The following is a 23131-nucleotide window of genomic DNA, read 5'->3' as shown; positions in this document are numbered from 1 at the left end:
CATTTCAACAAAGTGCAACGCATGTGCAGCCGATGCACGCTGACTCTGCACGATGCGCGCCCCCGCCTATGTGCACGCCGCTGTTCCTGCGGAATTCAGGGGGCTGTTGTCAGACTCCGGAGACAGACACCCATATAGAAAATAATGAACAACAAATTTGACGCGTGAGTAAAGAGACTCGTTTCGAAGAGCTGCAGATTACTCGCTTTCCTCGCGGATCGCAAATGATTAGTTGTAGTGGTTAGCTTGCTGTCTGCGTTGTTCTTGTTGTAAAGAAAGAGGCGTGTCTCCGCCAGTCTTGCATAGGCAGAGGTCACACACGAGTGCCTGTCATGTGTCCCACGCTTGCTGTGTCCTGCATCGTGAGTGAACACGAAACGACAGGCAATTGTCCATTCTAGCAATGCTGTCTTAATCTGGGGGGAAATGCTTGTGTTTGAACGAGTAAGGCCCGTCAGGCCGTAGCTGAATCCCCGGGTTGTAAGTTGATGAAAGGCAGGGGCAGGTGCGCTGGGACCCGGCTGGAAACTCCATTCTGCTCTGGCCGCATTGGAAGGCTTTCGACTGACGGCAAGCAGTGGTGAATGTAAAATAACGACAACTTAAAAGTGATTAGCAATTGAAAGCGTTTTGCATGTTATCAGAAAAAGCAAGATCTCTTGGACGTATGCGAGTCACAAACTAGCTTTACTAGTTAGCACTTTCATTTTAAAGTTTGTAGTGCTAACAGCTAGTTTGTTAGCTAGGTAAGAAAACATAAAAACATATTTATAGCAAGCTTTTTACAATTAACATGTGTCTTGATGAACAGCTGTAAGCTAATGAACTAGTTTTAATAGGAAAATGTACCCGTGGTGCACTAAGCAGCAAGTAGTGCAATGCTAGCCAGTCATGCAGCTTTCAATGGTTAAAAGTGTTTGCTAACCTTAAGGATTTTACGCGAGCTGCCTAGCAATGCAAGTATTACCTCCCATGGTTTTTATTTTATATTTTTTTTATTATATAAGAAAAACATAATTATTTATCGTTGGTTATAAAAGTATAACATGTACAGAGACAGACGTGCTGTTCATATAGTGAGCTGCTCGCATATGACATTGAACGTTATTTTAACCTGTAAAAGATTATTATTATTATTATTATTATTATCACCTACACTAATTGAGTGTTTCCGGGCAGTTATAAGTGGAGCAGTACTGGCACACCCTCCAGTACCACCAGCACAGGGTAGCTGTGGGCCCGGACCCTCTTTGGAAAATGAGCTCCTGACCCCATGTTTTGCCCCCCAAAAAAAGTACAATCATTACATTAGTTATTTGTTGCCCATTTAATGTGCATAACGTGCAGAGTTAAAAACACTGATCCTAACTCTTATGTATTTCCAAGATTGGAAGACATAGCAGATATGTATTTTAATGAAATATTTTGAGTCACTGTGTAAATACATTTGTCTGTGAACGTTTGGAGACTAGTGGCAGGAATGTATTTCTCTGTGGAACCGAACGTGGCAGACTGTGAGACTGAACCTGAGATATGTAAATGGTCTTTGAAGGAGGTGCGGCCTGTGTATGAGCGTGCACGCATGTGTGTACCTGACTGTGCCCGAGTGAGATAAGAGAACTGTTCTCTACTGCAGTCTGAAAGATGACGACAGCGGGGACCACGATCAGAACGAGGACAGCGGCTCACCGAAAGAGTGTGAAAAGGAAAAAAACGAGGAGGAAGAGAAGGACCAGAATAAGAGGAAGGTGCGGAAAGTGTGTGTGGCCGTGTGTACGTGCTTGCAAGTTAGTGAAGAGTGCGAGTGTGTGCATGCCTGTGTGTGTCTGTACGCATGCGTGCATGCATGCGTGTGTATGGAAATGTATGCGAGCGTGTGGACATGCATGTGATTGCGTGGGCGCGCGCAGGCATGCGGGAGTGCGCGCGCCTCAACCAGTTTCTATGTAAAGCGTGGACTTGACTAGCAGGAATGACAGCATCCAGTTATTTCTGGAGATGCGCATGGTAACTAATTCACACTTTTAGACAGCTTTGTGTAACGAGAAGTGCATGGTTAGTGCAGAAGCCAGTGAGTGCACTAGCAGTGCACACTATCAGCTTTGCATGGAATTGGTGCACTTATGACCCTGCTGGACTGGTTTAGACCTGTTTGGTGGCAGCAGCAGTGGACTGACAGCTTCTCTCTCTCTCTCTCTCTCTCTCTCTGTAGACAGCTGTGCCTGGTGCAGGGGAGCACCCCCTGCAGTATAACTATACCTTCTGGTACTCGCGCCGAACCCCAGGTCGCCCTGCCAGCTCTCAGAGCTATGAACAGAACATCAAACAGATCGGGAGTTTTGCCTCTGTGAGTCATTCACAATAATAATAATATGAGAAGAAGAAGTATCTTCTATTTGCCCAAGGTCATTGTGCATGAGGTGGCAGTAATGACCTCAGTTTTTGTTTTTAAAACCCCAAGTGTTCTGCATCATCCTCACATGACGTGTTTTTAATTATTATGATTATGACTGTGCATGCCTTAAATATGTCCAAACCTGGACTGAATAACTATATATAAAGGCAATAATGTAATAATGAATTAATGAGTAAATACTTTAAATAATGAAGTAATTGTACTGTAATAGCCGAAATCACTCTCTCAGCCGGTACTATTTTTCACCACTGGGTGGCACCGTTTTGCGACGTGGAAGATTTTACAGTTGCACTCCTTTTGTTTTAATTGTTCACTAAATTCCCCCTGCATCAGGTTTGCCCTTTTCAAACATGTGGCACAACAGCTGTTTCTTTCCACCAGGTGGAGCAATTCTGGCGCTTTTACAGTCACATGACCCGACCTGGTGACCTTACGGGCCACAGCGACTTCCACCTCTTCAAAGAGGGCATCAAACCCATGTGGGAGGTGAGTTTGGCAGTTTTGGGAGTTTTGTTTAGCTAGTTGTCATCAGCAAAGCTTTTGACCCTTTGGAGAGTAGGTTCGTTTTCAAAATTCCATGTAAGTGTTCTAGAACTCCTTTGCTTTCAGTTGCCAGTAGTGATTGTTACATCAACAATAGAATGTTCACTTAAGAACATTCTAATCACATATTTGTGATCTTATACCGTAAAGGGTTAAGAGCCCTGTTTTCTCCAGTGGCATTAGCCGTCTGTTCTTCTCCCTCTCTGCCAGGACGATGCCAACAAGAGTGGGGGGAAGTGGATCATTCGCCTGCGGAAGGGCCTGGCATCCCGCTGCTGGGAGAACCTGATCCTGGCCATGCTGGGAGAGCAGTTCATGGTGGGGGAAGAGATCTGCGGTGCCGTGGTCTCCGTGCGTTTCCAGGTAACGCCCACACGTGTGGCGCTCACTCCCACTCCCCCACGATGCCCCATTGGTCAGCATAGAGCAGACAGGCCAGATGGCAAAGGCAGGACAGGCAGAGATAGAGTTCTCTTCAGTTCTGATTAAAGCCAATTTGATGTGATTGTCTTGTTCTGTAGACCCCACCCCAGTCAATTCACAAAGCCACTTATGGAATGTTTCAGTACTGCTTCCTCTCAAAGCCTCCTTGATGATGGTGAGTGCACTCTCTACAGCTGCGTACGTTAAGGACATCAGCTAAGTGGCAGCAAAGAAAGGTAGCACTGGTCTGTATGCTGGATCATAAGGCTGTGGGTTTGAATCTCAAATGGGCTCCTGTAGGCTTAAGTTGCTTTTCCTGAGTTGTCCAGAACACAGAAAGTTCATTTGAGACTGGAGTTTTCAGGTCCATGGTTATTTTTTGTGTTTCAGGAAGATATCATCTCCATCTGGAACAAAACTGCCAGCGACCAGGCTACCACCGCCCGTATCAGAGACACGCTGAGGAGAGTCCTCAACCTCCCGCCCAACACCATCATGGAGTACAAAACGCATACTGACAGCATAAAGTATGCTAACACCCACACACATGCACATGTATACTGCATGTACATGAGCACACATGCTCTCTCTCCCTCACTCTTTCTCTCTCACACACACAAACACACACATGTACATGTATACTGCATGTACACAAGCATACATACTCTCTCTTGCTCTCACATACACACAAACACACACACACACACACACATACACGGGTTCTTGTAAATAGTTGTACACTTACATATGCCGCATGTACATCTGCTCACACACACGCAGCTGTCCCACACATACACACATTGTCCCACACGTACACCCAACAAACAGAACACCCACATATGCTACATGTGAACAACCAGCCGAACACAAACGTACAGATAAATGTATATGGTCTCTCTGTTTTGCTATCCTCCTTTCACACACACACACACACACACACACACTCACAACAGCAGGATTATTAGATGTGGGAAGTCAGTTACCAGTCCACTGATGTTGTTCCTTAGACTCTCTCCTTGTTTCTGATTGGTCAGGGCCTGGGAGGATTTCCATGGCTTGGTGAATGCCAGTGGGGGGCGTTAACTCCAGGTCCGTTGGGCGTCTGCCAAGGGTAGGTCTCTCGTTTAGACCTATTATCACTAGCCTTGAGGTCACTTATACACGTTGATGCATTTTTCGTAAGTGCATGAGTTCACCAGTAGTGTTTGTCTGCCATTTGCTTTTTTTTGAGTGTGTTGTCTTTCTGCCTTTCCCTGAACCAGATTTGTGTTTGTGGTCTTGTGGGTGAAGAGGATTGTCCAGAGGAGAATGTCCGCGAATCACTGTTTCAAAAGAGAGAGGGAGAACGGGAGACAGAGCAGGGAGACAATGCTTTCTGACGGCTTGTGGAATCATTTCTTTTAACATTGTTCATAAATACGTGAGCCATGCCAAGGGCCAGCTAAACGAGGAGCGAAATTGTCAGTAGAAAACAAGGCTGTCCTTACTGCGGCCATCACCCCGTAAACACAAGACATCCAACAAGATGACCGAGCTGAAGATGGAAGATAATGACCTCTCTCTCTCTCTCTTTCTCTGGTCCATAAGGGAGCCTGCGTAGTAAAATTCTCAGCTGCTGTGATATGGGCAATAACTGTTTAAGAGCCTTCAAGAAAAACACAAAAAATAACTAACCAAAACCCCAACTTAAACGAGTAATGTGTATTGTCATATTACATGTGCATTTTACAGCTCCTCATATTAGTATTGTTATGGTGCACTATACAGCCAAAAAGGTTCCCATAACTATACAGTTATTATTTTAATAAACAAATGGACAGGCCTGGAGACTGTTTTACTGTAGTGCAGTATTTTAATTACAGTATTAGTGTTATTTTTTAAAAGCGATTTCTAAGTGGACACTCTAGAGGGATCACTGGAGGATTTTGTCTTGATCCGTACCTTTGACCTGGAAGTGGAAACGCGCCCAAAGGACGACCATCCTGAACGGTGGCGGTTGTGTCACCCGGAGCGTCTCTTTCAAATAGACTGCCGAGCTGCCTATATCACTGTGCCTGGACTTCAGTCCGTCTCCAAATTTAAAACGCTGAAGGCTTTTGTTCTTTTTGGTTACTTTTATTTTTACATCAAACGATATTTAGATTTCCAACGTGAAAACTTAATGGCAGCGACATCTCTTAAGATGCAGAGAGATGTGCTGCCATGTTATTGTGCTATAGCTGGATAGTGCCCAGCCCTCAAACACTGATCCAGGATCAGCTAATTCACCCCTAATCTTAACCGTTCGCCATTTTGCAGATCCAATCCGGGATCAGTGATAGGAGCACTATCTATTAATTACCCCCTTGCTACTGCCTGGGTTTCAGTGGGTGGTGCTGTTTTGCAGGAAGCTCTGTCATTCTAAAGGAGAATTGTGTTGCCTGATTTCACCTGGTTGATTATAGCAATAAATGTCAATTATGCATCTGCTGCTATTGAATTTCTGTAGTGTCCTACTCTGTGATGTTACCAATGTTTACATGAAATGTCACTCCGTTAAAAAAAAAATCTATAGTGTACTAAAAAGTATTATGACCGGTATCATAGCTGCTTTTTTGTAGCAGTGTTAAAACACAGCCCATAGAAAGTGTTGAAGAGCGCTTTTATTTTTTTAATGCTTTCAAACCATTGTGCTTAAAATACCAATATCAATATATTGACAAAAAGTGACAGCTGTGTGAGTGTTGAAAGTTTGTGAAGATCTCAAAATTCTTTCTTGGTTTGATAAACAGGTAGAGAATAACAACGGACAAGGAAACACTTTTTCTGTTTATGTTGGCAAAATAATTGGAACACTGATAATGGGCAGCCTACAAGGGACCCTCATCAAACAGCTGTTGCTAGCTGAATTGTGTACAGAGCCATAGCAGATTGACTGGCCTGTCAGCACAACATTGTGTCAGTGGTTGACCAGTGGGGTTCTGCCAGTATTGGCCTGCTAAAAAACTGCAGAAAAAATTTTTTGGCAAGCTAACAACATAAACCAAACATCCATGCTTGTTTTAGAAGTCTCTTACATTGGCAGTAAAGTATCATAGGAACAATTGTTGCAACATAAAATGTAATCGGAACAGCAGTGTACTAAAAATTAATTTGACATTTACTGGTAGTATTTTAAAGCATTTAAATTAAGAGCAACTTGAATACTTAACATTTAAACTAGTTACTGATACAGTAGTCAGTAAGGGTGGGTGACAACAAGTGAATTACAATTGGTGGCAAGAGGGTGACTCATTAAAAAACTGCCAAAGACATTGTAATGGGAAGAAAGCAATCTTCCAGCTGGAAGGAGGAAGCTGGCATGCCAGTGATGGACAAATCCTGAGCCACATGCAGTATGAGTGGCAAAATGATTGGCCAGAAACTTTTCCAGTGGGTTGACCTTCAAAGGCTTGGTTGCTGTGCACTCAGTTCATTAATGTTCCATTGTCCAGAGTTCTTTCCCATTGTGATCCTAGTCACTTGGACACATCTTCAAAGTGACAGCGTTGTACTACAATTCTACAGCTGCAGAAATAAAACCATCCTACATACACACCAAGAATACAGGCAGTGAGTAGTTGGAATAGGGTTAAATTGTATATGTCAGCATATCCTTCTGGAAAACACACTAAAAGCTGAAAGAAGCTACATGTAATGCCTGGACAATATTGGGAAAAGTTAAATGATTATTTAAAAGGTGTAGGTATTTCCAAGGTGAGCTGATATCATTTTATGTAGAAAAGTCTTAGAAAAATGCATTTACTAATTTTGGAGAGGTAGAAAAAGATGAAAGTATTTAAATGGGTAAATGATAGATGGAAGCATCATGCATCTTGTTTTCTTCATTTGGTCCAGGAAGCTGGGCTCCTGACGTGGCTCTATAGCAGCAGTGGTAGTGCCAGAGGTGGGTTGCATCCCGATCATTGTTTTCCACTGCGTCTGACTATGGCATCGACTGCGGGCGTGACGGACTTCTGACTTTCTCCAGTCTCACCAGAGCTGATGGCCTCCCATCTCTCTCTCTGATGGGTGACTCGTCTCAGGGCCCATTTCTGACCAGGTTAACTCATCTCAAAGAACATGTGATTCTTCACGGAAAGGGGATAAATATAAATGGTTTTTTAAATAAAGTTCTGAAACTCAAGAACAACTCTCGGATGGCTTCAGTTCACATGTCTTCACATTTAAGACATATTCAAGTGTACTGTAAAGTAACAGCCAGTTTTGTTTCCTTTGCTGTATCTTGTTCTAATCCAAGTGGGAGTATACACAATCTTTCTCCGAATTTACTAACCCGTTGTGTCAAGTATTAATGTACTTACCAGCAAGAAAGTGGCAGCCAGCAGAAGAACTTTTGTTTTTGTGCTCATTTCCTGAGGGACTGTTGAGAGAAGGACAGGAGCTCAGAGAGTGAAGCATGCTGGGATATCACACTCCCACCCTCCCAAGTAAAAAAATTACAAACTCACCATCTAATCCAAAAAACTCATGGTCCATGTTGCATTCTTCATTGAATCCAGGCCACTTCTTCCATATTCGTCCCAGTCTCTCTCCAATGGTTGAAACCACCTGGTCAGTTTACGAAGAAAAGTATGGCATTTGAAGTTTGACTTAAAATTAACAATTCAGTTGAATTCAAAGGCAACAGTATCAACAAAGGCACTTGATTCATAAAACACAAGTAATGACAACTACTTTATTGTTTTGAAATCTCAAGTGTTTTGTATTTATGAGCAACGTGCACCTGTAGCAAAAATTTTAACCAATTACAGGACTTGAAAGACAAGAAAATGAGATGTAAGATCAGAGGGTATGTGGGTTTAAAACCTGGGAAAGCATCATACATGTTATCATAAACTCTTCTAATTTATACCAATCCTAAGTGTATCAATGGACATAGAATGTGTAACCACTTCCAGAGATAAGGACTGAAGATGTGTTTCTAGCTTAATAAGACAAAGATGCCCAAGATAAGGTGCAGCCATTTTGTGGCATGTGCCACCCCACCTGAAACTCCTGGTTAGAATAGCAGCGACAGGGACAACAGGACCCCTGGATTCTGATTGTGGCTGTCCCATCAGAGTCACAGATCTCAAAGAGGGGGGTGAACATGCTCCATCTGCCAACATTAACAACAAGCCATTTGCTGAAGTCCCAGTTTTTACATTCATTTAACACGCTCTTATCCAGAGTGATTTACAGTATAGGACATCATTAGTGAATTCACATTATTATTATTTATGTGAACAGTAGTTCCAGACCTGGCAGACAACACTTCTAGACCAGCAAGTATATACTGTATGTAACACCGCTAAAGCACTAATTCAAATAAACAATGCAAGTAAATAACCAAAATACCTGAATGCATTCAAGTTAAATCCATGACTAGCCTTAAGATCAAATAGCATGAATGTTAGGGGGTGCCAATGTAAGCAGAATTAAGATTCAGTCTAAAGAAATGGGTTTTGAGAGAATTTGACTGAACGAGGTAGAATTTAATACAGTTAGACCTGTGAATGAAGGAGAACTAAATACAGTTAGACCTGTGAATGAGGGAGAACTTAACCATTAGATCTGTGAATGAGGGAGAAATGCATAGTTAGACGTGTGAATGACGGTGAAAGGAATACAGGTAGACCTGTGGGATCAGTTGAAAGGGGGTAAATAGGAGGTATTTGAAATAAAACGATTCTGTCAGAGATTATGAAAATTATTATAAATGGAATGAAACAGATTATATAATTACTTGGGAAGGAGTACAAGAGGCTAAGCCTTCTTTCTCAGTCTAAATCTACAGGCCTGCATTCCTGCCCAAGTTCATTAAGTTCCATACAGACAGCTGTGCACTGTATCTGACCCTGTCTAAATTTAGCATTGACAAGCAGTCTGTGTGTGTGTGTGTGTGTGTGTTTAGGGAGTGGCACTTTCCATTCAAGATTCTGCAACAGTCCACATACCTCTGGTGCACAGTTCCAATCAGCTGGTGGTCGGCATTAAAGGCCCTCATTTCCATCAGGCAGCAGCCCAGACAGCACGCGTCTGCCCTGAGGGGCCTCTCGAACAGGAAGACCTGCTGGGCCTGCCGGTCGAAACCCTGCAAGGAGCAGGCACGTGCTGGACCACAGCACTGCAGACACAGGCAGGAGCTTTCTGAGGAGGGCAGTGGAGCACAGTCAAACATTGCCTTTCATCTAAAATAAAAGCATTAATGTGTACTTGCTTAAAAGACAAATTTTGAAGGTTTATTTTTGTATTACACGTGTACAGATTGCCACAGAGCTAAATCGAACAGATATAAAAATGATTTGTACAACTAGTATCACAGATTCTGTTCAAAATCCAATAATAAAATTATATTTAAATATAATTTGTAGCTCTCTACTATTATTTCTACAACAAAATAATCAATTCTCTTGGACTTGAAACTATATCCTTCTGTGACAAAGCCAAAAGACTCAACCATTTATGACTTATCTGGTGAGATTTGCCCCCTGAACACAGGTAGGTGGGAACTACCTTCAACAGCTATGTAGAGCTGGTCTCTGGTTCCTGAGGCAATGCTGTATGTCCGGCGTGGAACACAGTGTGGACCTGCAAAATGAATCGAGCAACAGGTGGGCAGTGCTTTTCCATTTGTAATGTGTTTCTCTTCCTCACTTCCCACATATTTTAATTCTCAGCCATGTTAAATGTCCCATCACTATACCATCTTCTCTCAATTTGGGAGTGCATAAGTGATGCTATAGTAAATTATGGACTACTATATGGAACTGCCTGCTCAAGACCTCCCTTGGTGTATGAAATGTGCTATAGAAATAAATTTTGATTGATTGATTGATTGGCAGGCACACACACACTCTCTATGGTGTACATGATGACATCAAGGTCTCTGGTAGAGACAGCATAGTACTTTCTCAATCTAATGTTTTCAACACACAACTAAAAATCACAGTAGTGAGCATTTAAGTGGACATTTTAAGTCCAGTCTTTTTAGTACATGCAGAGAGATGTGTGATGAATAACCTCTAACCTTGCAGCTCAGGTTTGGCAGTGATGCGCAGCTGGTTGATGGAGTCCAGCAGAGCCAGGCCTTCAGCTTTTTCTGTGCCGGTGTGGTGGTTCCCATCGGTCCGGATATCCATCTCCACCCCTACGGCTCCTCTCCCAATGTCCATATGGCCCTCCTCTTCCCTCTCCTGCCTCAGCCCAGGCACATCTGGACTGGGGAGCTGAGGGGAAACGGGACCCCCCAGAGAGTGGGACGCCATAGGTACCTCCGGATCCGCGGACCACCTCAGTCTGCGCTGGAAGGCTCGGAAAAGCGTCTCGATGTGTTTCTCCCTCTCCAGGCGACCGAATGGGAGGGGCTGAACCGTCACTGCTGACATGCTCTGAAACAGGGAACAAAAAAAGGTGAGGTTATGACAGGAACTGGAGAGTCACGGCTTACGATAGGTAGCGGGGAATTGTTATGGGATAGCAGGAAATGGAGAAACAAGGCTTGAAATAGGAAGCGGGAAAGAGTGGCAGTATGACAGGAAATTGGTTTACATTGGTTTGAAAAGGCATAGTTCAGGCTTTGGACTATGTACATTATTCATGCATTATAATTCATTCAAGGTAGACTAGAAAAACCAAGCCTTGATAAAAATGTAGAAACTAAAGATCTTACATAGAATGCTTACACTCAACTTATACTTGACTTGTAAACAGCATTTCAAAGGTAACAAATCCTGCTTCAAGTATTGTTCAAGCTGTCGAAATGCTGAAAGTGATATTTTGCTTCTCTCTGAGTTTAGAGAAGAGAGGTGGACCAGAAAGCTTTCCCCCAGCATAGCCCCTTGCTGGGAGGAACATGCTTAGTGTTTAAAAGGCGCTGGCATTGTGCAGTTTAACGGGACCCATAGCTCCTTTTCAGCCATGTCCAAAGCAGAGGTTTTTTTCTTCACTGGCGGCCCCTTGGCACTGCAACAATTGTGACTGTCGTTGGGCGCAGGGGGACCCAGACAATCGGCCTGTGGCAGCGCGGTTCTCATTCAGGTCACGGCCCCTCCGTGTCATCGTATTCACACCGCTAACGACCGAACATAAAAGCACCCCTGCTAAGGCTGCACAGGAGCTAGATTCTAACCCGCAGAGACTGCGAGGCCATTGACCGAAGTACAAAGAAAAAATAATCAAGCGCATTACAGCCCCTGGCACGCAGCTATCTAAAAGGCAACCTGACCGTTTTGGAACACACCGCATCACAAAGTGTAACAATCACCAGTCAATAGCTATTAGTAAAACTAAACAGCAGCTGTCCATTGGGCATCGCTGCTGTATATAAGGAATTGTGCATCGCAAGAGGTCCAGTTACTTCAGCTCCTCCATTTCCACAGCTTTCACTTCAGTCCCTGAAACACAGCATCTGGCTAAGTCTTTTCGTAGAGCTCTGAAGAAAACAAGTTGTACAATTTTTAAAAAGTCAAATTATATGGAGACAAAAGGTGAAAAGGAGTGACGAGCGGTTTTGGGAAACATTAGGCGTAAGATAAAGTAAACTTAGCTGGACTGTGAACGGAAATTTGATGTCGTATTTTATCATTTTGTGAGAATGATGTGTAAAGCGGAATCTGGAATTTCCCCTCAGTCCCATAAGATTGTATACCTGAACTACAGAGTAGGCAAAAGGTCAACAAGTGATTGTTCAGTTCCTTTCAAGTGTACACAATGAACAGACAAACACACTCGAGAAGTCAAGAAGCCACATATTCCACCACAGTCTTGTGGTACTATGCAAATTACTATTTGGTTGTGTTTGAGTTCTTACCGGTACAGATGCCCTCCTTGGTATCTTCAGATTTGTATGCCAAAATAGTTGAAATCTGTGACACAGAAGGACTTTGGGACTTTGGGAAGCGGGGTGCTTGCTGGAAGTGCTGAGGGTCTTTTAGACGAGGGTGAGTAGAGGACAGCAGCATCCTCCCTCACATCCTCTTCAGGGGTAATCGCCTCTCTCCTGCTGTCGTTGGCTTCGGCCCTCCCCCTTGGTTGCCATCCCAACAAGCCGGACCTTCCCATTGTCAGGAAAGACTGGCCTCAGTCATCCGTAAAATTGAGTCTCCTCGAGGAGAGCTGGTGAAGGAGCCACCACAACAGCCCCCTTCCTTCTGTGTTTGGATGTAGTTATTGCTGTAATCCTGACTGAAAGTTTGGAACAAAGCGTACGTATGTACATCTTACAAATATATGTCATACGAACAGCATTTTCCATACATTATCCAGAGAAACTTACACTTACGTAGTTTTTGTGTGTGTGTTTTTTTTTTTTTTTTTACATATTATGAATTTATACAATATATACTGAAGCAATTCAGGTTAAGCATCTTTCTCAAAAATACAATGGCAGTATCCTACATGGAACACAAGCCTACACCCTTCAGGTTACGAGCCCAGTTCCTTAACAATTATGCTACACTGCCACCCAGTTTCATTTTTCAAATGTATCAATTATTTTCAGTCTTCAAAATGTAAAAGCGCTGCTTAAATAGTTGTTTTCTTGAAGCCATTTCCCACATATCTGGGTGTAGACACTGGCCTTGCTCTGACAGGAGCAGGCAATATTTGCTTAGCCAATAGCAGCTGTGAACTCAGCAGGGGGCCAGGCAAACAAGGGCTGTTTGGCACTGATAGAAAACAGCAGCAGTTCTCTCTCATCAAAACGCCATTTGCTATACAAGTGTATGGGCAACACACTTTACGTCATTCTGTTTTTTGTATTGGTTTATTGTGAGAGAAACACTGTTTTTACAATAACATTAATTGATGTTAAATAGCCTTCTCTTCATGCTGGTATGACTGGGAGATCGAGGATTGCTCAACCACAAAACAAAGTGATGGAACAAACATTCTTGTCACTTCATTTAATAACATACAATCATCTCTGTTCTTCGAGATAAATCTAGCATTTCATTTCCCTTTACGAAGAACATTTAGCTAATAACAGCACTCTCGTTATACTGATGATTTCAAGCTGTGCACAACCCAGTGAAAATATAAACATTGACAAATCACAGCCAGAAATGCAGAATGAGCCTTACTATATTTGCAAAGCTTTCAGGTTTTTGGAGAATCATATTTCTCCAGTCCAAGCCACTGACAGATATTTATAAAATAACACTGACAATGTATTTCACATCTTATCCATTCAAGCAGCTGGATGTTTACTCTTGGTACCTCTTGCAAGGGTACAACAATAGTGTCCTGCCTGGAACATGAACCTATAGTCTTCTGCTTCTGCAAATCCGATTCTTTAACCTTGCCACGTTGCTACATACTGTAGCTTTTTCATTCAATTTCTTCCCAAACTTTTTTATATTTTTGGGTGATCATACTATAGGAAGGAATAATACAGCAGTACCAGCATCCTTCTATGAGAAAAAAGGAACTCTCTGTAAATTTAAACACAGACATCCTAAGCATTGGTCACATTCACACCTTCATGTTTTTAACATTGAAAATGATGTCTTCCCCATAATTAAATCTGTCCTTATTTGCTGGCTCATTGTGAATACCATTAAGAAGCATAGGCAGGCTTCCACAGCCAGCTCAGCAACACAGACACAGAGCCCTGTTCTCAGCTGGTAGCTGTCCCTCTGCTAAGCAGTCTGCGGTTTTACTTCGGTAAGTATGTCTTTGGGTCATCTGGAAATGGCATGGAAGGAGCCTGGTTGAAGTGACCCATGAGGAAGATACCAATCGTGCCCATGATGAACAGGAGTGCCATGGCAAAGAAGCAGACCCGGTCTATTACCCGCGCCACCAAGAACCACTCTTCGTTCTCCTGTGAACAAAAAAAAACCTTCAGTCTTTCGTGCACATGGATACGTTTTTCACTGTTGAAACAAAGCCCAAAACAGTCGCCTGGCCTTAAATCTGAAACGGGTGAAGCGTAACTCACGCTCTGGAAGCGGTTCTGCTGCTGGATGGTCTCGGTGATGTGCTTGCAGGAAGCAACGCACTGCTTCACTGCTGAAGAGGCCTGGGCAAGACTGGCACACACGTCCTGCGCCGTGTCCCCCTGCAGACCGTTCTCTGAAGGTTAGAAAAAAGTCACAACCATAGCAGCATCTGCATTGAATATCTTGATGATTTCTCAGGCCTGCGTGGAAAGGTTCTATCCTAACTCTTTCATTACTTCCATAGCACCTAGAACTAGATTAAGCCCAAGTGAAAGAAGGACAATCATAAACACAGCAACAGAGAAGTTTCAGAGAGACAGGAAAGTGGAGGTGTGGTAGGTGAGAAAGGCTTGATTTTCCGCATTTGATGTGAATTTTAAATTGGCATTCTGATCCGTTTTTGGAATGGAGATTAACCAAACCTTTACTACAAACTCATATCAATCAATTGAGAGAGAGCGAGACTCACGGATCTGCTCTAACGCAACCCTCATCAGCCCGTCCCGCTCTCTGAGCTTGCTGAACATGATCTCGGAGCGGGCCGTCTTCAGGAAGCACTCGTTGGCCTTGGAGATGAGGCCCAGGGAGCTGCGTCGTCGCGAGGGGGGCTCTGCCGGGGTCCAGGGTCTCATCTGCATCTGGAGCATTTGCGGCAGGACGTTTAGGAAGACCTGGTGAGTAGAGAACAGCAGAGGCATCAAACTCACTTCCTGGAGGACTGTGTGCAGCATTTTTAATTACATTACATTTAATTAAAGAGATTTTCCCGGATGACAGGAAAATCTCCCAGCCAATCAGAACTGCTCAGTGGCAATTCCTTTCATAAGAGCTTTTCATTCATATTTTAAAGATGGTTTTGACTGTACCTTTCGGACTTTGTCTGTCATTAGATGGGTGTTGGGAGTTCGCAGAGAGACATTCAACACAATTACAGAATTCATCACCACCATGGTGGTCACTGATATGACAAACATCAAGTACCTAGGGCCAAAATAAAACCAAGAATATCAGGATAGCTATCCACAGTATTAATCTGCAGCAATAACAGCAATCACTTCCAAGACTTCATTGACTTTACTATCAAAATCAGTATGGGAGGGAAACTACAAAACTTCTTAGAGCAAAATGCACGACAAAAGAGATGTAACATCTTACTTTCCGATAAGTGGTGTAGCTTGCGATGTTTCCGGAACTTTCTTGGCAATGAGGAAGAGGAAAACAGTGTGCGCCAGGAGTATGGAAATTGACATGGTACACTTTTGCCCACCAGCTGATAAAAACAACATCACAAACAGATGTGAGCAAATATCTGTTCAAGAAGACCTTGAACATATGATTCAGCTCTATGATATTACACAAACATGGCACTTTTGAAGGGCATTCAGTGGCACAGTTAAAAACTAACTTAAATCTGAGTTAACACCAGGAAGTTTTCAGCACAGTTGTCATTGTGTGGAGCAGCTTGCCATCTCATGTATGAGAGGTACAGGCCCCAGGGGCATTTAAGTCCAGGCTTCATGCAGTGCTCGCTATTCTCTTGTACATAGGTAAATTATGGGCTGAATGGCCTGTTCGGAACATAATCGGTATGTGTTTCATCTCAATCATTCATTTGCAATAAGGCTCATTAGAGAGGATGATGGGTGAACCTTTAGCAGGGAGGTAGTAGACCAGCAGGCACAGGGAGGAGATGAGCACAGAGGGCACGATGATGTTGATCACGTAGAACAGAGGCTTCCTCTGGATGATCAGGAAGAACACCAACTCCTGGAATTCCAACTCGTCCCTGCTGTAGCGATGGTTTATTATCTTCTTGGCGGGTCTGTGTTTGATGGCCCATTCACCATTCTCTGTTGAAGGGAAATGGAGACAAAGACTATTTAAGCTGTTGTGGGCTGGTATCAAAGCACGCAACTTTCCTAATGTCACTCAACAGTCTGTCATTCTGCATTCAATTATAATAGAACACCTGCTACCAGCTGATATTAATAGTATACCTCAGAAGGTATCAAGTCACAGAAACTGTAATTGTATCCCAGGTTGTGAACTGCAGGACATGGGTCATTCTAAAGGAAATCATCATCAGGACTGTTTTTAATGGAGGTATGCTACTGAATTTCTTTTTAAGCACTCCTTGAGGCCAGGGCAGAGAGAAGCATTAGTTTCATTTTTGCCGCAGGATTGTTGAATTGAAAGCCCACTTGATAACGTGCCTAAATGCTAATTGAACACATTTAATTATGATACTTCATACTTCATGAAATTTACAATGCAATACAGTTTTGTAATAAAAACACAATAAAGCACTGTGGCATTCTGACTGAAGAATACAGTTTTCTCAAAATGGCAACAGGAGTCATTGAGGACAGGAGGCTCTCCACTGCCTTCAGATACTGAGTCTGACCTGTGAACGCCTCTGGGTCGATCTCAATCCACTCCACCATCTGACCCTTTTCATCAGTTATGAGACGTAGCTCGATTTCGTTAGCGGTGTAGGTCTGGGAGCTTCCAGATTGAATCATAAAATGAGAAAAGAATCAGTACAAACCGTGTTAAACCACATCATAGCAGTGGCACTGGTGTGACAGCAAAACACACGATTCAAATATTTAAAATAACGCATGGCTGAATTGTACCTTATTTCATGCAGGAAACTGATAACAGACAGGCCAGGCAAGCGACCTTACCGAAACACCATCGTGCAGTTCTGCCAGTCGAAGGGGAAGTAGTTGACCTTAATGGAGCAGGCACTCCGATAGATAGCCGGGGGCAACCAGGAGACGTGGCCAGAGGGGTCAACGAGGGCATTGACGTACAGAGCGATTTCAAATTTTCCATCCATACTGCAGGCACAAAGAGTGGAATGTACGGTATGATCAAAAGCAAAAATAAGCTCATTGACTAGAAATAAAAATGGTCAGTATGTTGATGTATTTTCCCGTAATCAGAGTAGCAAATGTGTGGAATGATTATATTGCCTATATTAGCAATATATATGGTAAAATATGTGTAAACTCAAAGTTACAGTGATGAGGTATAATTCAAGATGAATAATCCTTCTCCCAGTCAATTGAGGACACTGTGATGGCAGCTGTCAAATGCAAATGATCATATATTGGAAAATGTGTTGCTTTTGCAGGCTGTGGCTACCACAGGGATTTATTGAGAAGCTGCTACTGTAGGTCTATAGCCAGTGATGGCGTTTGTACTCACTTGTTTTCTAGGATAATGTCCGGCAGCCAGATGTTTTTGGAAGGAACGCGCATGCGGGTGACATTCTGATACTCTGGCAAGTGATCCCACTTCAGGCGGTAGTCATCCCATTGCTGTCGAATAAAAAACACATTCACTTTCACTTTGGAGAATTTTTACATTTGAAATTTTATGAAATTTTTTTAGCTGCGGACCTAAGCAAGTGCATGCTCTCAGGTCTGATTCTGTTTTGAGCTCCAAAAATATAGTTTAAATGACCAGTAAAAAAAAAATATTTATACTTTACCTTCAGTGTCTTTTATTCTACTTCAGACTGAAATTTGGTTTCCACATCAATACTCCTAACTCGCCATACTCTATAGTATGTACTAATTCAAATAAGTTTCATTGAAGTCAACTTCTTATAAGGGCTGTTCTAAACACCAGGACGCTAGAAAAGTGTACCATAGCCACCCAACGCCAGGTCCTGACACCCCCACAGCCCCATCATTCAGCTCTATCATAACTCTCTGTTGCACCCTGTTTTTACCATTTCAACCCACACGCTGGTAGTGAGGGCCTCCTCTCGCTCGTTCTGCAAATCAGGACAGAAAGAGTTAGATTGACATATACTCTCCACAAATCATGAAACATATACAGGCTCAGGCATTCCCCTCCCATTATCTGAATGCAGTACCCTAACTGGGCCCTAATCTTTCATAAAGAGACTCATTATTTTTGGACATTCACTTCACATTTGACTTTTTTGTTTCCATTTAAAAATAATAATAATAATACTTTTGAGGGTGCTAGTATATTGTGAGCAGGCTAAAATGCTGAGTAATGGTGAAGATTTGGCGGGTCAGAGTGGATGCAACCATTCCTCAACAACAGGTTGAGTAGTGCTTGAAACACACACACACACACACACACACACAAACACACACACATACATATACACACACACACACAAACACACACCTTTGTGCCTGTACATGTACGCACCAGAGAGATGAGGTTGGTAAGAGTCAGCTTGAGCTCCACTTGGATGATGTTCTTGTTCCACTCCACTGGACGAATGTTTTTGTTATAACCCCGCATCAGGTCCTTCATCAAAGGCCCCTCCAGGTTAAGACCCTCAGCTCCTGAGAAAATGGCACCAGACATTTATCACATTTTAACGCTCCACATTTTGTCAAAACACAGAATTGTTGGATTCCATGTTGCAATTCATTATATTATTAAGCACTTCCCAGGTTCAGTCTGGACAGCATTGCATTATTGTGATTACATTTTAATACTGTATTGACTGCTGCCTGTCCATTGTGATACATCTTGTAAAACACACTGTTCAGGTTTGTCACGTCAAGCAAAATTTGTTGAAATGCACAAATTACATTGAAAGTTAACCAGGTAAACGAAAGGAAAGGACTAATATAATAATATAATAATATAATAATATAATAAGGCAGCAAGAGGGAAACCAACTGAGAGAGGTGTGTATTTCAGTAGATTCTGACTTTAGTGTTATCCAGGTTCACACTGTGTATGGTCTTTGATCCACCCGTTCATAATAAATGAGGTTTGATTGAAATGCCAAATGAATATTGATCTTGGTTTTACATTTTCTAATAATTTGCAACAAGTATGTATGGGAATATATAAAACATCTTATCCTTAAAATCTCAGTTCAAACGCAGACACAGGGCACTAAAATTAAATTGTCTGGCAAGTAGTCATCAGCTTTCATAAAAAATGATCAAACTGAGACAGATAGCTCATACCAACTGTAACAAACAACTAATTTCTTAGCAACCAAACTAGGATCTTCACAAAACAACAAACATACCATTTGGTGAAACAAACAGATAACTAGTATAAGAATATAATTACTGCATAGACTTTATAACTCTGTCTATAGTTCATTATTACAATATGCAGAGTATACCCCAGGAATAGTTACTGAAAGAATTAATGAATTAATTGAAGAATTAATTTCACCAAAGGCATACAGTTTAAGTGGTTTCTTGGTAGCAGGGAGGTTCATAAAAAGAATAGTGAAGTATTCATATTGTTTCTATAGTTCTCACATTTTTAGCTATTCTACCAAACATCACTTTCTATAGGTTGTCATACGTTGGCAAAGGTGAAACTAGAGGACAGGAAGAGGTGAAAACAAAGAGTCTGAAATAAATAACAAAGAAGAAGCTAATGCCCATGCTGTTTTCTCAGTGCTGGCACCTCAGCAGTTTCACAAACGGTGAATTAGTAACCTTTTAGTAGTTTAACAACAGCTCATACCTACAGTCAGACAACTGTATTCTCCAGGAATAAGTTGCAATCTCTCAGCATTCAATATCAAATCCTTTTTTCCATTTGTAGCTTTTGATTTGTTTAAGAAATACACCAAACACACACACACACACGCACGCATACACACATGCACACACACACACACACACGTGTGCACGAACACACACATGCACACACGTACTAGGATAAAACAACAGGGAAAATAACCAAGTAATTATGAATAATTATGAATGGAAAATTATGGATGGAAATACTCAGTACCAAATGAAATAAAGGATGTAAAAGACGTCTACCTGTGCTGAAGAGGAGGATAAAAGAAAGGAGTAGGAGAGCTAAAGGGAGGGATGAGACCAACTCCATCTCTCCGTGGCCAACGGAAAATGTAGTGATCTGAAGTCTCCCTGACTCAGTCTGATAGAGAGGGTATGCACCTGGTTGTCAGGGCATGTGCTGGTGATTGTTGGGTTGCTGAGCTGGGAATTGGGACCTTTGTCCTGTGGTTGAGATGTTATTTTTGGGTGACCTGACCGCAGCTTTTAGCGCCCAACCCCACTGTCCTCCTTTGCATTGTCAGCTGTCCTACAGATGAAATCCTCAGAGAAGACACCCCAGGGGGTTACAGTATTTTTGAACTGTTTCCCACAACTTCAGATTCTGACCAGTAAAATACAAAGATTATATTACGTTCTGTTGTCGACTGCAGATGGCGCAATGTGGATGGTTGGCGGACGGATGGCTCTGGACAGCTGGTCTCCTGCCATTTGTTTCTATCTATAACAGTCATCAATGAACCACAAGGGAGGCGAGCGGGAACTGCACGCAGTGACAGGAAGCACGGCTAAAAACGGCTGCATCTCAAATTATCCAAACAATATTTCCCTCTGTGCCACTGAAGACTTGAGGAAATGCAACAGTCAAAACACCATCCCCAGCAATCTTTCACTTGCATAGCGACAAAAACACCATTCCCAACAATCGTTCACTTGCATAGTAACAAAAGCTCCATTCCCAGTAATCATCATCTGGGATACAGCAACAAAAACACTGTTTGCCACAATCATTCACAAAATATTTGTGTGAATTGCATATTCTCCGCTGTGATTTTTGTCATTTTTATTTTGAGATGACCTTTTAGTAAGGGGATGTGAGGCAGGTAACTCTACAGGGATCACACAGAGACAGGAAATCAGTTAGCACTTGAGTCATTTTACCTCACTTGGTACAAAGATGAGTGCACTTAGGTGAACTGAATAACACTCAGTGGTATAAGGTCATGGTTTACATTACATTATAGGAATCTTATCTAAAGAAACTTAAACAGCCTTCACATTTTGTTCCATAGTATATATAGTACAGCAGCAGTGTTTCTCACATTTTTTCCCCATCAAAAAAAAATGTTATTATTATTGGGCAGGGAATGCTATGGGTGAACACAAAGCCAAATTAGCTTACAAGTTTGTCCATAGAACAGATAAAAAACTTAAGAATATGAGAATGCCCAGAGCCAAACCTCTTCAACATGTGGGCAATAAGTGGCACGTGCTCTCTCTGCAGTCAAATCTCTTCTAGACTGCATGCTTATCACTCCCAGATGAGTTAACAAATCCATGTGCTGCTAATTCAAGAGAATGCAGACAACTCTAATTCTCTGTGGTACTTGCAGCCAGTCACCTCTATTTTCACACTGCAGTCAAAGCAACTGACAACTGTGCTAATGTACAACTGAGCTGGTGCAGGAATATTGCTGGTTCCTGACTGCAGCAGAGATGCTGTGTGTGTGTGTGCGTGTGTGTTGATGTGAGGAGAATCATAAAATCTCCACCCAGTCAGCAATGGGACATGTGGGATAGAGTTCCTGATGGTAGGATGAGACACAACCCCAGTGATAAGCGTTTTAGATGGATACACCTGCAGGTTAGATCTAGTGATTGTTAGATTCCTACATTCACTGTTGAAGTTAGTGTCCAACACACAAAAGAGTAGCTATTGTAAAATAATCTATCTTGCATCCTTCATCGTTATATAAATGCATGAACTGAAAAATCACTACTAAGCACTGCTGCACTAATAAACAAAGCTGAAGATAAATCCATATTATTAGGTTATCAGAATCTTCCTGATTACGAATGAAACTAATCTTCTACTTCAGCGCCTGCTGAAGAACACAATGAGCCGTGGGCTCCCTCTTGTGGTAAATTGCATTAGTGGGCACTACATTTTTTCAGCGAGGAATTTCAAAAGGCATAGCCTACATAGATTTAGAAGCCTATGTATGTCTTGACAGGCAGTAAAAATTTAAAAGGCTTATGAGTGCAATGGAAGACTGCATATACATTTCAAATAACTGAACTGGTAATGCCAGACAACTTAAACCCTCAACACCCGGTGCTATGTTTTACCACGGACAATGTCCCTCTGTAAAATGCAGCACTCCGAAAAGCCACAGCAGCTAGCTATCAAGGTAAATGCTAACTAGTGCCATATTAGCATGATAATTGTTCGGACTAATTTAACTAGCTAAGTTAGTAAACAGCCTGCTGTATCTGGTACAGGCGAAAAACACTGTTAAACATGTTACAAACGTTAATGTTTTCAATTCCTTTTTTAAAAAAAATTCAGAATAATGACAAAAATGACAATAGCTAATGCCTGGCTTAGCCTGTGGATAGCTATAGGTAGCATTACCATGAAATGAGCGACTGTGAGTGACAGTAAGAAGGTATATTAAATTATATCTTAATTAATTCCATTATTTTGAACGTAACAGTGTTTTGTTTTATCTTTGAACATTTCAGAACCTTGTGAAAGTCCTTGTTTGTAGCTTCACACGGCCAGTAACGTTACTCTTCTTAGGCCTACAGCCAGGTCCAGCAGAAAACAAGCCAAATCTGCGTCGCTTTTAATCCATTTCAGTTGACAACACCGAGGAAACCCAAAGCTAACTTTAGTTCTAGAACGGGCCCTGTTCGGATTGTCTTTTCGTTTTGCTGTATCTGGACTTCTTAGCTGGGAGAAAGGGAAAGGTCAAAGGAATTCGAACTTGACAACCGTATCGGATATTAGTTCTCTGGGCTTTTGTAGAATTATTTCTTGTGAACTGACGGCTGGAGAGATGTTGATAGGCTACAAAAATAAGCTGTCGTAATATATATTTATGTAGTAGCTGTAGCTCCCCAGCCAGTTTACTAGAAATCGATTAAGTTCACGAACGACCTGCTTACTTAGCATTTTTGTACTCGGCAGTGGTATTCACTTTGTTACGGCGTAACACATTTTTCAT

The 23131-nt window shown here is 42.2% G+C and overlaps 3 protein-coding genes across 7 annotated transcripts; 1 reads left to right on the top strand and 2 right to left on the bottom strand.

The window, feature by feature from the left end:
- Positions 1-37: 37 nt before the first annotated feature.
- eif4e2 (eukaryotic translation initiation factor 4E family member 2) lies at positions 38-5861 on the top strand. 2 transcript variants are annotated; one of them, XM_035424002.1, is made up of 8 exons: positions 38-164; positions 1637-1748; positions 2213-2347; positions 2798-2902; positions 3170-3322; positions 3773-3909; positions 4417-4493; positions 4645-5861. In XM_035424002.1, the coding sequence occupies exons 1-7, from the start codon at positions 145-147 to the stop codon at positions 4463-4465; spliced, it is 711 nt and encodes a 236-aa protein (XP_035279893.1). In that variant the 5' UTR covers positions 38-144; the 3' UTR covers positions 4466-4493; positions 4645-5861. The 2 variants fall into 2 exon arrangements, with proteins under 2 accessions (XP_035279893.1, XP_035279892.1); XM_035424001.1 differs by lacking the exon at positions 38-164 and adding an exon at positions 374-580.
- LOC118230729 (phospholipid scramblase family member 5) lies at positions 5636-12564 on the bottom strand. Its single transcript, XM_035424000.1, has 8 exons — positions 12216-12564; positions 10434-10794; positions 9920-9994; positions 9361-9553; positions 8411-8522; positions 7873-7972; positions 7726-7784; positions 5636-7491 (listed from the first exon to the last, which is right to left on the bottom strand). The coding sequence occupies exons 2-8, from the start codon at positions 10789-10791 to the stop codon at positions 7465-7467; spliced, it is 924 nt and encodes a 307-aa protein (XP_035279891.1). The 5' UTR covers positions 10792-10794; positions 12216-12564; the 3' UTR covers positions 5636-7464.
- Positions 12565-13121: 557 nt separating this feature from the next.
- On the bottom strand, positions 13122-23129 carry chrng (cholinergic receptor, nicotinic, gamma). Of its 4 annotated transcripts, none has more exons than XM_035420818.1 (12): positions 23073-23129; positions 18544-18683; positions 18089-18133; positions 17560-17672; positions 17034-17189; positions 16751-16851; positions 15996-16196; positions 15502-15616; positions 15213-15327; positions 14816-15017; positions 14346-14479; positions 13122-14228 (listed from the first exon to the last, which is right to left on the bottom strand). In XM_035420818.1, the coding sequence occupies exons 1-12, from the start codon at positions 23077-23079 to the stop codon at positions 14061-14063; spliced, it is 1497 nt and encodes a 498-aa protein (XP_035276709.1). In that variant the 5' UTR covers positions 23080-23129; the 3' UTR covers positions 13122-14060. The 4 variants fall into 4 exon arrangements, with proteins under 4 accessions (XP_035276709.1, XP_035276710.1, XP_035276708.1 ...); XM_035420819.1 differs by lacking the exon at positions 23073-23129 and adding an exon at positions 22650-22877; XM_035420817.1 differs by lacking the exon at positions 23073-23129 and adding an exon at positions 20145-20483.
- Between the last annotated feature and the right edge of the window lie 2 nt (positions 23130-23131).

This window comes from Anguilla anguilla, chromosome 6 (assembly GCF_013347855.1).
Source record: "Anguilla anguilla isolate fAngAng1 chromosome 6, fAngAng1.pri, whole genome shotgun sequence".
In the NCBI taxonomy this organism is placed as follows: Eukaryota; Metazoa; Chordata; class Actinopteri; order Anguilliformes; family Anguillidae; genus Anguilla; species Anguilla anguilla.
The sequence above is the reverse complement of the archived record's forward strand: the minus strand, read 5'-3'. Positions and strand labels throughout refer to the sequence as shown.